Consider the following 15195-nt stretch of genomic DNA (forward strand, 5'->3'; position numbering starts at 1 on the left):
CTTTCCCCAGTGGAGCCAGCTGCCTGCCCCATTCCCTCCCCCTCCATGAGGGACATGGGTCAGAAGCAGGGCTTTGAATGTCATGTTTATGACCACCCAGGAAGGAGCGCCCCAGCCCTGATGGATCTCCCAAGGCACCTGCAATAGGGCCAGTGCCCGCTCCCTCCGTCCCTCTGGCTGGCAGGTCCTGCCACACTGTTGCTTAATCCTGGGCTAGGAAGGCACGGAGCACAGCTGTGCTGTGAGTCTTGGTGTGTTCAGAGAGCGTGTTTGCCCTCAGGTGGGGCAGCCACCACTTAGCCCTGCACCCTTATTCTTGTGTCCCAGAGAAGCAGTCCACAGGAGTCCTGGGGGAGGGGTGGGGAGGCGAGCGATTGAATGGTCATGGAGAATACGGGCACTCCCCCAGTCCAGTGGGGTGGACCTGTGATAGGATTGCGCTCCCACACCTCCATCCCATCCCCTGCCTAGCCTCGGACCAGTATAGGGACAAGTGAAGGTTGCAGAAATGATTTCAACTCTTTGCTGAGCAGGGACTCTGATCCGGAGCCCCTGTTGTTGGCTGTGTGCAATAATCCCAGTTTATGTGGGGAGACCAGAGCGGCCAGGGCTGAAGTGGGGGGAGCAAAGGCCATATCAGCGCTGGGCTGGGGGTAGGAGGAGTTCCCTGGAAAAGGAGATGGGAGCTGAGACCTGATGAGCTTTGGGGGCAGGAGGAAAATCCTGGTAGTGGATCCTGTGTAAAGGCCTTGAGGTCAGAGAGCAGGCCTGGCTTTTCCGGTGAAACAAGAATTGGCTAGAATAAGATCGAGGTGGCTTGTGAGCTCACTGTGAACGCTGTCACCCCAGGCAAAGGAATGGGAATTCATTCCCCCAAGGAAGGTGCCGAGTGTCCCTACTCTGCACGAGGCTGTGTTTAGGAACTGAGCTGCAGCTCTGAGCAAACAGCTCCTGAGCTGGAGGACTGTGGGAGACGAAAGGAGATCAGGAAAGACACTTGGACAGGCGCTGGCACCAAATGAAAGCCTGGTTCGTGTGAGCAGGTTTATTACTACGACGCAGCACAAGTGTGTGTGTGTGAAGAGCCCCAGGCAGGGAGCTCCCACCCTCTGCCCACCCCGCCAGAGCACCGGGCCCGGGACGGCTCTGCCAGGTGGTGCAGGGTGCTCTCTGTGGATGGGGAAAGGGAGTGGGACGGTCTCTCCAAGGTTGGGGTGCTGTGGGCCATGGGAGCAGACACAGGTGGTGCTGGGGCTCTTGATCGCTTAGATGTTTGGGTGGCTGCCCAGAGGGTCCCCCCACCTCTGCTGTCGGGGGTGCAAGGGTGGCTTGAACGCGGCAGTCCCTCTAATAGTACAGCTCCTGATCCCACCAGCCTGGGAGAGAGAGAGAGAGAGGACTCAGGGCTGCGAGACGTGGGTCAGAGGCACCAAGGGCTAAGAGGTATGGATGAATGGAGAGTCAAGGGCTTGGAGGTCAAAGGTTAAGGGCAGCTGTTCTGAGGCTCTCCCAGCACCCCCAGCCCCAGGCCCTTGGTCTCCACACTCACTTCCTGGGCAACAGCGAACTCCCAATTTCCGAAGCTCATCATAGACGAAGATGAGGAGGCCAAAGGGCATGGGGACCAGCCACCACTGGTACCTGAAGGTCCAGGCGAGATGACAAGGTGAAGGCTACGCTCAAGTCTGTGTCCCTGTGCCCATCCCCCTACTCGCAGCTCCCAGCCCCTCACCGGATGGGCATGAAGTTGAAGATGTTGGGCATTCCGGGGCAGTAGCAGAGGAAGCAGCCGATGCAGACCTGGAACACGATGGCGATCACCAGGATCTTGTTCCTGTGGGCGGGTGGGGTGGGACAGGCTCAGCCCGGGGGTTCAGGACAAGAACAGGCTGCAAGGAGCGGGGACCACATGTCATCAGCAGCAGGGAAAGTAGGGAGATGCTTCAACAGTGGACTCGGGTCCTGTCCCATCTCCCCCTTGGTGAATAAAAACGGAGGGGCCGGGAGCTGCGGAGGCAGGTGGTGGGAGCTGGAGCAGGGCTGGGATAGAAGTGCCGGGGCGGGGGTGGGCCAGCTGGGGACACCTGAAGAAGCCCTGCTGGAAGGCGGAGAGACGGCGCGTCTTGCGGATGAGGACATCAGCTATCTGGCACATCTCGATGCTGATGAAGAACACGGTGTAACAGGTGTACTGCTGGTACAGGCGCTGCCCGAACGTCTGCAGCCAGAGGGGAGCAGAAACAGCCTGAGCTGGGATGGAGACGGCCTGTGGCCATAAAGCCCTCCCATCAGAGGCTGGTGTAGGGGAGAGGAGGGAGACGATGTTTCTCCCAGGTTTGCCGGACCCTGGAAGTTGGTGGGCGGAGGGGGGAGGGTGGCTGGAGATCGTGACCTTGCAGAGATTAAACATCACACCTGGGCACATGGGAGCTCAGGCCAGTCACTCTCACAATGAAGAAGCACTACAGCCTTTCCCGCACACGGGAAGGCACCTGGGAAAATAGAGTCAGACTCCTATGGCGGAATTTGCAAAGTCCAGTGACTCTGATGCCCAGGCAGATGGCCAAAATGAGTGATGGGGCCAGAAGGGCCTTTGGGGAACAGGACGCATGCCCCATTTAAAAAGAGCAACCACTACTCTGACCATTTCTTCAATGTAACTGTTTAGAATACCAGCTAATTGTGAGGAACACACACTATGCTTCAGGCCCCACGTGTTACACATGGATTACCGCACTGAATCCCCCCCCCCCGCAAAATCCTACAAGGAAGATCCGGGGGGGGGGGGCAGACTACAGTTTCCTCAGCATTCTTGGAAGGGCTAGCTAAAACAGCCATCCAGGCCCCATGCCCAGAGGTCTGCGGTGGGAGCTGAGGATTTGCCTTTCAAACAAGTTCCCAGGTGATGCTGTTGCTGCTGGTGTGAGGACCGCACTGCGAGGTCACGGAGGCAGAGAGCATCTCCACTTACAGATGGGAAAACCAAGGCACAGAGAGGCAGAGCAACTTGCCCAGGGTCACACAGCTGGTGAAGAATGCTGGCAGGCCATGAATCCAGGCAGCCTGGCTCCCAAGGTCCGCATTCCCAACTGTGATCGTCAATGTTTAAGGGGAACATCCTGAACTGTCACAGCACAGGGCAAACTAACAACCCCTGCTAGCCAGATCTCGACTCTCCGGGCTCCAAACCTTCATTAAAGGCGGCCATGCAGGCGAATACTCTGTAAGTGATGCCGCAGTCACAGTGACAGCATCAGGATGCTATCCATCCCAGAGATGACAGGCCACTGCCAGGCGAGGGGCTGCTGTGACCATCAGCAGCAGGAGGGCAGAGCTCAAGGCAGTGGTAGGAGAGGCCCCAGGAACCCACACAGAGTCTGGGTACCTGGGATGCCCCAGCTGAGCTCCGTCACGAGTGGACAACTGGAAATGAGGGAGCCATGGGACGGGGATGAGGGGCTGGGGCTCACCCACTCCTGGCCGTAGCTGTCCTGCAGATCTTGTAGGTGGTGGTTCTCCCAGTATGGTCGCAGCCCCACACACAGCAGTGGGAACCAGCCCTCCTGGGCCATGGCCGTGAAGTAGTCAGTGAAGCCAGCAAATGACTGGATGGCACCTGAGGGGCAGGAGAAGTGACATGGGGAGACAGAGATGGAGACCCAGACAGGGACATGGAAAGACAGGGACACAGATGCCACAGAGAGAGGGTCAAGGACACAGGATCACAGACAGACAGTGCCAGACACAGAGAGACACAGAGACAAGGATCCCAAGAGTGATCAACAGGGGATGGAAGAGACAAGGCAGAGAGAGACAGAGAAGGGACATGGGGATCACAGCAGACAGACTCAGGAAACAACAGGGAACCAGGATTGAATGCCAACCCCATGATCCAGAACAAGCCACAGCTCTGGTTAGAGACTCCAGGGCAGGTGAGAAGCCCTGTAGGAAACCCGAGGGTCCCTGGCCCCACGGACACTCACCAATCTGGAAGTAGGAGTAGGCAGCCAGGGGCTCGTTGACCAGCCGGTCGCGCTTTGGGTTCCGGGGACGAAGATGCATGATGTCACTCTCTGCCTTCTCATATGCCAGGGACACGGATGGGAACTGGCCAGGAGCGGAAAGTGTTGGGATTATGGGTTTGCCCATCCCCTATGTGTCCAAGTGCCCTCCACCAGGGCAACCTCCCATCCCAGTGGAGAGAGACAGGACTGAGCTTGGGAAGCAGGTGGCCGTGCAGGCACACCTGCCCAGACAGCACAGACCAGCTGGCCCCCAACAATTCCATGTTGCCATGTCCCTCCACAGCTTTGTCCACATCTGACCAGCTGTCCATCTCCATCAGAACATCTGCCACTACCCACCCCTTCCTCCCCTACTGTTTTTTTGTCCTTGTCTCTTGTCTCTTTCTCTGTGACTGTCTCTGCTTTTGTATCCGTGTGTCCTGTCTCTCCCCGTCACTCTCTCTGCATCTCTTCCATCTCTGTGCTCCCCCACACTGTCCTCCCCACCCCCACCCCATCTATCCATCACAGAAGAGTGGCCACAGTGTGGCCTGGTCAAGAGCAGAGGCCCTGGGGCCCCAGACTGCCTGGGCTCCAACCCCAGCGTGCAACTTATTTGCTGTGGGACCAGCCGCTCAACCTGTCTGTGCCTCATTTCGCTCGTTGGTAAAATGGTGATGACAAATAAATAAAGCTGCTCCATAGAGTGTTTCTGAGGACAAAATTAAGGAAATTAATGCCAGCCTGGCCCAGAGAAGACACTAGGTGAATGCTGCTGAGTAAGAAAGTCAACATGGCCACGTCCCCGGCTGCATTCATGCCTGTATCTATCGTTCTCTGTCTGTCTGTCTGCCCTGGGGCCTGACAGCATCTGTCCACGGCTGTTGAAGGATGTCTGCTGTGATCCAAGTGTCACCAGAGATATGTGTGTGTGTGTGTCTGAGGGTCCTTATCTGAGTCCATAGGTCGGTCTGTGCTGACCTGAGTGTCCACCTGCGCGTCCATGTCTGTAATTTTGTCTGGGACCACCCGCCGGCCTGCCTGCATGTCCCCGTCTGGCTGCCTTTGCACACTGCGTCCAAGGGCGTCGTCCATGACGTCTGTGGGCAGTCAGGGGTCCGTGGGCCCCAAGCAGGGTTGGGGGGTCGGGAGACTCACGATGTCGGTGCAGAGTTCTATGAAGAGGATGGTGATGCAGCCAAGGGGCAGGGGCACGCTGACGGTGATGTAGATGAGGTACGGGGTCAGCTCAGGGATGTTCTTGGTCAGTGTGTAGGCGATAGACTTTTTCAGGTTATCAAAGATCAGTCGGCCTTTGCAGGGGGGTTGGGGGAAAGAGCGGGCACCTCAGCCTCCTCGCCACCCACCGCCTCCTGCGCCCACGTCGCCTCCCCTTGGCCCCCATCTCCACCCTGGCACAGACCCTGCTCCACGCCCGTCACAATGGAGGCAAAGTTGTCATCCAGCAGGATCATGTCTGCTGCATTTTTGGCAGCATCCGAGCCAGCAATGCCCATGGCCACGCCGATGTCAGCCTTCTTCAGGGCTGGGGAGTCATTCACACCATCCCCTGTCACAGCCACAATGGCACCCTGTGGGGCGGGGGCGGGGAGTCAGGGAGAGGCCCATGGAGGGCCAGCCGAGCCCACTGGGCTGCCTCCCTCTGCAGAGCCGTACCAGGCGCTGGCAGCTCTCCACGATCACCAGCTTCTGCTGGGGACTGGTACGAGCAAACACCATCTCGGGGTGAGTGCGCAGTGCCTCGACCAGCTCTGACGGGTCCATGTCCTTCAGCTGCATGCCATTGATGACGCAGGCACGGGCATCCCTGGGAAAGGGGGGTATCACCAGAGTCACCATCTACGCGGGCTGTGGGAAGAACCACGGGGAGGGCAGCAGCGTCCTTACTTCTTATTAACTTGGTCCACAGGCACACGGAGGCGGGCAGCGATGTCCTCCACAGTCTCGCTTCCTTCCGAAATGATACCCACACTGGCCGCGATGGCCTTGGCTGTGATGGGGTGGTCACCCGTCACCATGATCACCTGTTGGGGAGGGGACCATCAGACCCCTGATGCCTTCAGTGCAGCCCACTCCCATCCCTCCCTGGCGGACCTCTACTGATGACCCATTCACTCATTCAACCACTGAAAGTCAGGGACAAAAGAGACGAAAATCTCTGTTCTTGTGGAGCTGACCCTCTTGTGCGGGAGACAGAAGAGACACAAATTAAGGGGACAAATGATACAGCATGTTAGGAGAGGAGGAAAGGAAGCTGAGTAAAGGAGATGGTCAATGTTGGGTGGAGAAAGTGGTGTCAATTTTCAGTATGTCCAGGGAAAGCCTCATTGAGAAGGTGACAACTGAGCGGAGGTATGAAAGAGGTGAGAGATTTGGCCACATGACAAATGGAGGGAAGAGTGTTCCTGGCAACAGGAACAGCCAAGGTGAAGGCCTGGGGTGTGAACATGAGTGAACTGTTGGAGCAACAACGGGGAGGCCAGCACACTGGAGAGCAGTAAATGAGAGGTGGGGGGGCTAAGGAATCAGCTTAGAAAGGTAACAGGACCCAACCCTTATAGGGCTTAGAGACCATGGGGAGGACGTGGGGGGTGTTTGCCCAATCTTGGCTCCCCAACTCTTGATTTGTCTATCAGGGACCACCCCCTTCCCCCAGGGTTAAAGGTCAGTCTCTGGCCAAGAATGGGCAAGTAAGCCCAGAGCTGGTCAACTAAGGTATCCCCATCCTCCCAGCCACAGTGACTGGGTTCAGAAAGGAACCCGGGCACCAATCTGGGACAACAGCAGAAGAGGTGCTCTTTTCTGTAGAGTGGCTAAATAGGTGGGATATAGGTTGGAGCTTCTGGGGGATGATCATCTTTCTCCACCCAAATGAAGGAACTACTTGAGAATAAAGCCACCAGAGAGAAAAGGAGAACCGAGACATGGAGAAAGGCAAATTCCTAATGACACTCAACTCCTAGATCCAGCTATACCTGAAGCTTCAGTCCCCAGAACTTTTCAGTTTTGTGAATCAGTATATCCCTTTTTTGGTTCAAACGACTTTCAGGGAGTTCTCTGTCACAGGGTTCCTTGCCCCCAGATACTGTCATTATCTGTTCTCACCCCTGCCCCCTCCTTTCCCTGGTTGCATACCCGGATGCCTGCCGTGCGACACTTGAGCACCGCGTCAGGGACGGTGGCCCGGGGCGGGTCTATCATGGATACAAGTCCTGCAAAGCACAGGCCACTACTTGGAAAGTTCATTGCCTCCACGTCGAAGGCATAGCCAGGCGGGTAGTCCTTCTCACTCAGGTACAGCTGGCAGAAGCCTGACCAGAAAACAGGGAAGTCAAAGAGAAGTCCTGGGCAGACACTTGCCTAGCATGGCCAGGTGATGGGCAGAATCACCAGGCCCCTCACACCAAGCACCTACAGATACCTGACCCTGTCCTGAATCCTTCACATGATCAGTCTGTCCTCACCACCAGCCAGGGAGGCTATTAGCATGCTCATGTTGCAGATAGGGAAACTGAGGTCTAGAGAGGGAACAATCCTTGCCAGCGGTCCCACAGCAAGTAAGATGAAAGATCCAGAACTGAACCACATGTTTGCGCCTCCCAGGGTCGAGGCAGTGGTTAGGGAAGTTTAGCAGTCCGGACAAAATGTTCAGGGAGGTCAGAGGTCAGGACAAGGACTGGAGAGGAATGAAGGGTCAAGAGGAGGACATTGAAAGGTGGAAGTAAAAGTGATGACAGGTCAAAGCTGGGGCAAGAGCTGGGAAAAATCAAGGGATATCAGGTCAGGATAAGGAAGGTCCCAGGGAAAGGACAGGTGGGGAGGGCCTGGGTCAAGGTAGAAATTGAGGATGGGAAAGGGTCAGCCCTGAAACAGGGAAAGTCAAATGTGAGTGTGTGCACTTGGACAGGTTAGCTGTCAGGGGACCTCAAAGGTCATGGTCAGGGCTGGGCCAGGAAGGTCGGGCAGGTTCTGTGCTAGCTCCTCCTCACCCACAGGTTTACCATCTACTGTGGGGGCTCACCGAGCCCTGGGGGTCTCACCAAGCACACGTTCACCCAGGCCTCCCAGGCTAAGGTAGGCAGTCTGAAAAGCCTCGCGCCATTGCTCGTCCAGCGGCAGTTCCTGGCCCTTGATGAGGATGGAGCTACAGCGTTCCAGCACGCGCTCGGGGGCGCCCTTCATCACCAGCACGTGCCGGGGGTCCCGCGGGTCCTCCAGTGTGTGGATGGACAGCTGCAGGCGAGGAAGGGACCGGTGGCTAGGAGGCGGGCCGGGGGCGGGGCTTGGTAGAGGGACGGGGCTGACGGCTAGAAGGTGCCGAGGGTATAGAGGGTGCTGTGTGGCTGGGGTGAGGCGCTAGCTTGCTGAGCATGGCTTTGGTGGGGATTGAGGGTTAGGGGCTCAGTAAAAAGCCTGGGGGCTGGGATTGGGCAGAATTAGGGTCGGAGTTGGGCTGGGGCGGGATGTGGATTGCGAGCCACCCCGCGGAAGGCCTAAGAGCCCCAGCTAAGGGACTGTGAGAGTCCCCTGAGCGCAAGTGGGCAGCGGCTGTGGGAAGAGCCGGAGATGTGGGTGCGTGGAGAGGGAGGAAACAGAGAGAAGACCCGCGATAGGTCAGCCCCGAGTGTGGGTGGGGCCTGCGGTGGGCCCAGTCCCTGTGGGCGGGGTGGGGCTCGGCGGGAGCACACCTGGAACTTGTTGGTGGAGTTGAAGGGGATCTCGCAGACTTTGGGGAAGCGCTCGCGGTACCCCATGGCATTGCCCAGCGTCAGCTCCGAGAACTTAAGCAGCGCCGTCTCGGACGCGTCCCCGATCACGATGCGCTGGAAGCGAGGGCTGGTGTCAGGGGCGAGCCTGGCTGCACCATCTCCCAGGTTTCCCCGGAGTCCCCGGGGATCTCACCTTGGGCACCGGCACCGCGTCCTGGCCGGACTTGAAGGCAGCGCGGTTGCACAGGGTGAGCACGCGGCATAGCGCCCGCCAAGTCTCTGAAGACTGGTCAAATGTCTGCCCTGGAGGCCAGGCGTCCAGGCTGGGACCAAGCGGGGTGGGCCCCAAGCCCGGAGCAGCATTCTCCCATACCAGAAGCGAGCCTCTCCCCCTAGACTCATGAGAAGGTCCCCTCCCAGACCTGGTGGGACCCAAACCTCTTCTCACACCCCGGGGCTCTTGTCTCCAGAGCCAGTATTGAATTTCCTAGGACCTCTGATACCATGCCGCTTTGCAGACCTGCAGCTTCATAGACCCTGTCCCTGATCCGGAAGGAGCCCCTCTCCATCCAGGCAGAGCCCTCCCCAGAGTTCCCTTCCCAGTCTGCCCTCTACCAGATCCTGGCCCAGCCCGGTCTCCGCCCACCGCCACACCTGACTGGTCTTCCGTAGTGTCCGCAGTGTGAATGTGGTTGTCAAACCAGAGATGGGACACTGTCATGCGGTTCTGAGTGAGGGTCCCTGTCTTGTCCGAGCAGATCACTGACGTGGAGCCCAGTGTCTCCACAGCTTCCAGGTTCTTGACGACACAGTTCTTGCTGGCCAGCCGCTTGGCTGTCAGGGACAAGCAGACCTGTCAGAAGGGTCGAGTAGCGGTTAGGGGGCGCAGTCCTTGCTTCTGGTCCTCCTTCCCTTCTCCCACAGTGCAGGGAGCCTTGACCCCAGCCACCATACTATGTACACAGCATCCCTCCGCAAAACCCATGCTTTTCTTGCCTCAGCCTTCTTCCCAGCCTGTGCTTGCCACCTGGGATGCCTCCCCAGTGGGCCCGGATGAAGGTAGCTCACTAGGCCCCTCACTAAGCTGCCGGAGCTGAGGTTCTCTAAGTTCTCTCATCAACACAACCACACTGAGAAAACAAACATCCTCCGAGCCTTCTCTGGGGCTGGTCTTGCCCTGGGTGCTGACTGTGGAGGGCTGCCCTCGGCATTCAGTCTAGGGTGCGGCCCAGAGGGGCCTCGGTGAGTGATGGCTGAGTGGGCGAATAGGTGGAGAGCAGGGGAGGGGGGAGGGTGGCTGAGGGAAGGCACAGGCGGGCAGGTGAGTGGGTGGGAATGGCCGGAGATGATGGAGGCAATCCTGGGAGAACGCACAGAAGGATGGATGAGCCTTTTGGCTCTCTGTGCCTCTCTTCTGTCTCCCCCACTCACCGTGACAGTGGCCAGCAGCCCCTCGGGCACATAGGCTACCACGATGGCCATGAAGAAGACCATGGCCCTCAGGAATGTGTAGCCAATGCACATGGCCACCACAAAAAATGTGGCGCCGAAGAGGATGGCCAGGCCCGCGATGATGTCCACAAAATGTTCGATTTCAATAGCGATGGGCGTCTTCTCATTTTCCACTCCCGATGCCAGGGACGCAATGCGCCCGATGATGGTGCGGTCACCCGTGTTCACCACCAGGCCTTGTGCTGTGCCTGCAGTGGGGTCGAGAGGGCGCCTCAGGGCCTGGCAGGTGGCAGCAGGGCTGTGTGCATCGTGGGAACTGAAGCCGGGTGGGGGGTGGGGGAAGGCGGGGAGGCGGTGTGGCTCAGTATGGGGCGAAGAGGGGCAGGGCAGACAGCATGGTCAGCTGGGGGAGGCAGGCCGGGGCCTCACGGACCCTCAAGGCACATGGTGGAGAAGAAGGCGATGTTGCGGGTCTCCAGTGGGCTCTCGTGTGTACACTCGGGCGAGCGGGTCTGCGGCTCAGACTCTCCAGTCAGTGAGGAGTTGTCCACCTTGCAGCCCTGCGCCTGGAGGATCCTGATGTCTGCAGGCACTCGGTCCCCGCCTTTCATCTCCACTAGGTCGCCCACCACAAGCTGATCTGCGTTGATCTGGAACTTGTCCCCATCTCGGATCACAGTTGCTTGCTGTGGGGCAGGAGCACAGAGTTGAGCTGGGCAGGGGATGGGGGTGGAGGTTGCGGAGTGCAGGGGGAGGAGGGGAGGGCCAAAGGGGGAGCGTTGAGAACCCAAGGGGCAAGCCAGAGGCCACGGGTGCAGAGCAGCTTGGGCCTGGTGGGAGGGCCCACACAGATGCCAGGAGCCTCACTGTGTCTCCTCCCCCAAGTGCAGACCCAGAACTGACGTGACGGGGCTGCAGCACCCACCTGGGGCACCAGGTTCTTGAAGCTGGCAATGATGTTGGTGCTCTTAAACTCCTGGTAGTAGCCAAAGCAGCCGGTGACCACGACCACGGCAATGAGGGCCAGGGCCAGGTACAGCTGGGTAGAGGAGGGAAGGGGACCGGGCGGATGAGAAGGGGCCTGAAGCTCCCCGCACAAGGGCCCCTGCCTGCTCCCTGTCCACTGGTATTCTTGGGCTCACCTGGGGGTTTTCCCTGCTCTGCTAGAAAGTCACATGTGCTGTTCCTGGGGTCTCTTCATGTCCCTTTCTCAGCTTCCCTGTATTCTCAGTGTCCTGTATCCTTGTCCCCTGCGTCCCATATTCTTTGCATCCCGGATCCTACCTCCCCTGTGTCCCCATATCCTGTGGCTTTGCGGTGGCACAATTCACCTTTTCCTGTGTCCTCCAAGTCTTGTGCTCTGCATGTCACTATCCTTTGTCTCATATTTCTCATGCCCTGTACCCTGTGCTCCAGCTTTTGTACTCTGTGTGGTCATCATCTGCTCGCTGTCCTCTGGGTGCCTTAGGCCGTGTCCCCATTTCCATGTTTGTGTGCTGTCCATCTTACGGTGCATACCCTGTAGACTCCACGATCATGTTCCACATTCCAAGTCCCTATGTCCAGTGTCTCCCCACGTCTGTGTACCTCTAAGTCTCCATCCTGTGTCATATGTCCTGTCACTTTCTTTTTTTTTTTTTTAAGATTTTATTTATTTATTGGACAGACAGAGATCACAAGTAGGCAGAGAGGCAGTCAGAGAGAGAGGAGGAAGCAGGCTCCCTGCTGAGCAGAGAGCCCAATGCGGGGCTCGATCCCAGGACCCTGGACCCAGGACCCAGGACCCTGGGATCATGACCTGAGCCAAAGGCAGAGGCTTTAACCCACTGAGCCACCCAGGTGCCCCTACCCTGTCACTTTCAAATGCCTGTCCAATGCCACATGTCTTTAAGTCCCCATGTCCCTTATTCCGACCTCTTGTCCTGCGTCTCAATATTCTCTGTCTCTGTGCTTCCTTATCTGTGCTCTGTCTCTCCTGAGTCCAATGTCCCCATGCCCTTGTGTCCCATGTCTGAGTCCCATGTCCCCTGTGCCCTTGGTCTGTCACATGTCATCTGTTTCCCAGTCTCCTATCTTAAGGATCACATTTCCATGCCTTTGTATCCCCACCTGTGTCCATCATATCTGAGACACATTCTCCAGGTCCCCCGTGACCTGGGTCATTGGGGCTGCCCCACACCTCAGTGTCCTTCAGCGCCCATGACCCATGTCTTGACTGAATTTCCACATCTCCATATCCCCATCCTGTGTCCCTTGCATCCTGAGTCTATGCCCAGTATCCTCTCTCCTCCAGGTCCCTGTGTCCCATATCAGCCCGCAGCATCTGCCACTCACATTGTCGTCGGTGGTGAGGTCACCCTCGCTGGCCTGGATGCCAAAGGCGATGAGGCAGATGGCGGCAGCCACCCACATGAGGCACTGCAGACCACCTGCCAGCTGCCGCGCGAACTTGACGTACTCAGGGGTGCCCCGCGGCGGCCTCAGAGCATTGGGCCCATCCCGCAACAGCAGCTCAGCGGCCAGGCCAGCAGACAGGCCCTGGGGATGGGGCAGGCGGTCATGGTGGCTGCTAAGGGCTTTCCTTTCACCGCACGCTCCTCCGTGAGGGGAGCTCTTCTGCCTCCTTTCCCCCCTGATGCCCCCCCCACACCGTCTGTCTTGTTTCTCTTCTTCATTTCTGTGTCCATCCTCACCTCCGTCCTGCCCCTTCCCCCTGCCCTCCGCTGTGTCTTTCTCATCTTTCTGCCTGGCTCTCTCCTCCTGTTGTCTCCGCTCTGTTTCTCTCTCTTACCTGTCCCTGTCTCTCTGCCTCTTTTTATCTGCTTCTCCTACTCCATCTCTCTCTCTCTCTCTCTCTGTGGTCCTTTCCCTTTCTCTCTAATGCATTTCTCCCTTTTCTCCCTCTCTCTCTCCCTCTCTCCCCTTCTCTGCACGCCCCCCTCCCTCTGCACCCAGCTCACCTTGGTCGCACTGGTCTGATATTTCTGTTCCAACTCTGCCACTGACAGCTGGTGGTCGTTCTGTGGGGAGGGGCAGGACACTCACTGTCCAGCTCTCACCAGCCACGCTCCGGTCCCCCGCCCAGGCCCCCGGCCCCACGCTCACGATCTCCATCTCCTTCTTCATGTTCTCCAGCTTGTCCTTCTTCTTGCCTCCTTCCTTGCCTGCCTTCTTCTTGCTCATCTTGGCGGCCATGTCCCCACCAGGGCCAGGACCCAGCTCTACCGAGTACATCTCGTAATTCTCCTGGGGGATGGGAGGAGGGGGGAGGCATCAGATCCTACTGCAACTCCTGCCTCCAGCCTCCATCCCCCCGACCCCTGACTCTGGGCCCCACTCACTGCCTTCCCCATGGTGCCCAGGGCAGCCACCCTCCTTTGCTCAGACAGAGCCTAGGGTCTGGACCAGCCCTGATATACCCAGGGAGGGAGGGGGTGGAGCAAGACAGGCCCAATTAGAACTGATTGCGGGGCTCCTTGGGGTGACCTCCAGGCCTAAGCAGCTCGGGCATTAACTACTAGGCTGCCCTAACGTGCCCAGACCCATCTCTACCTGCCACTGAGATCAGGGGATCTCTGAGTAGGTCCATGGTAACAACAACAAGAATATCAACAATATGGTGTTTATTGTGTGCCAAGCACTGGGCTGGGGGCTTTCCTGTAGTAACTAATGGAACCTCCCAACAACCCTCTGAGGCGTGTACCATTCTTACCTCCCCCTACCATAGGGATGGGGAAACTGAGGCACAGGGAAATTAAGTCACTCGCTGGTTGGCCCTAAGCTAGGATGGGAAAGAGTCAGGACTCAGAACCAGGTAGCGGGGCTGCAGTGTCCTCTTCCAGACCACACTGCCCATGTCCGACTCCTGGAGGGGGAAGGTGCTCACAACGGTGGCTGTAGCAGCTGTTCTTTAGGGAGGACTTCCCGGGTCGCGGGTCTGCCCAGGGATGTTTGTGCTTTCAGTTCAGGTCATGATCTCAGGGTCTTGGAGTCAAGTCCCGCATTGGCCTGCCTGCTCAGCAGCAAGTCTGCTTTTCTCCCTCTCCCTCTGCCCCTCCTCACCCGCGCTTACGCTCGCGCTCTCTCTCAAATAAATAAAATCTTTATTAAAATAATAAATAAATAGGGGCACCTGGGTGGCTCAGTGGGTTGAGCCTCTGCCTTCAGCTCGGGTCATGATCTCAGGATCCTGGGATCAGGCCCCGCATTGGCTCTCTGCTCGGGGGTGGGGAGCCTGCTTCCCCTGCTCTCTCTGCCTGCCTCTCTATTCGTGATCTCTCTCTCTCTCTCTGTGTGTGAAATAAATAAATAAAATTTAAAAATAATAATAATAAATAAATAAAGTTGTGGTGACTAAGTGTCAGGAGAGGGTTCTAGCCCAGGTCTGACCCCAGAGCCTAGTTCTCCCATGGGGCCACTGACGAGAGAGCCCAGACCTCACAGCAGCCACGGTGATTACGGACCAGGCGCTGCACACTGTGACCCCCAGCGTGTGCCACCACAACTGTGTTGGTGGCACTATCACTCCCATTGCGCACAGAGGGTAACCAAGGCTTGGAGGGGCTCAGGGAGGGTCCCAGCGGTGCCCCACACTTCCAGCTGTAGCCATCAGAGCTCTGTCATTCCCATCTCCACCCCAAACTTCCCAGATGGGGAAACAAAGGTGCAAAGTAGGGGAAAAGAGGTATACAAGGTTCCTGGGCTCGATCTTGGTATTGGTGCCATGGTTGAGGTCCCCCATGCAGGGAACTCTGTGGGCCGCAGTGAGGGGCTGGACCTCTGGAATAGCAGGTTCTCGGTATCTCCCGTGTGGGCTGCACAGAGTGAATGTGTCCGATAAGATAATTGCTAGGGCGATGTCCTTCTCTTCTGGGGCAGGTCACCTGGGAAAGGCTAAGCTGCTGAGCAGCCCAACCTCCTCCCCAGAGCCACCAAGCTGGTCACCCCAGCCCACTACCGGGGACCCCCAGAGAGGAAGCAGGTGGGGTGAAGTCACACCGACAATGAGT

At 57.8% G+C, this 15195-nt stretch overlaps 1 protein-coding gene across 1 annotated transcript; it reads right to left on the reverse strand.

Moving 5' to 3' along the window:
• Positions 1–1030: 1030 nt before the first annotated feature.
• Positions 1031–13596, reverse strand: ATP4A (ATPase H+/K+ transporting subunit alpha). Its single transcript, XM_059153019.1, has 22 exons — positions 13528–13596; positions 13292–13432; positions 13147–13206; positions 12521–12724; positions 11112–11225; positions 10620–10872; positions 10166–10434; positions 9389–9587; positions 8928–9037; positions 8714–8848; positions 8066–8258; positions 7161–7336; positions 5913–6049; positions 5682–5832; positions 5428–5596; positions 5163–5317; positions 3984–4107; positions 3471–3616; positions 2085–2218; positions 1733–1834; positions 1550–1641; positions 1031–1376 (listed from the first exon to the last, which is right to left on the reverse strand). The coding sequence occupies exons 1-22, from the start codon at positions 13537–13539 to the stop codon at positions 1348–1350; spliced, it is 3105 nt and encodes a 1034-aa protein (XP_059009002.1). The 5' UTR covers positions 13540–13596; the 3' UTR covers positions 1031–1347.
• Between the last annotated feature and the right edge of the window lie 1599 nt (positions 13597–15195).

Source organism: Mustela lutreola, chromosome 16 (genome assembly GCF_030435805.1).
Source record: "Mustela lutreola isolate mMusLut2 chromosome 16, mMusLut2.pri, whole genome shotgun sequence".
Taxonomy (NCBI): Eukaryota; Metazoa; Chordata; class Mammalia; order Carnivora; family Mustelidae; genus Mustela; species Mustela lutreola.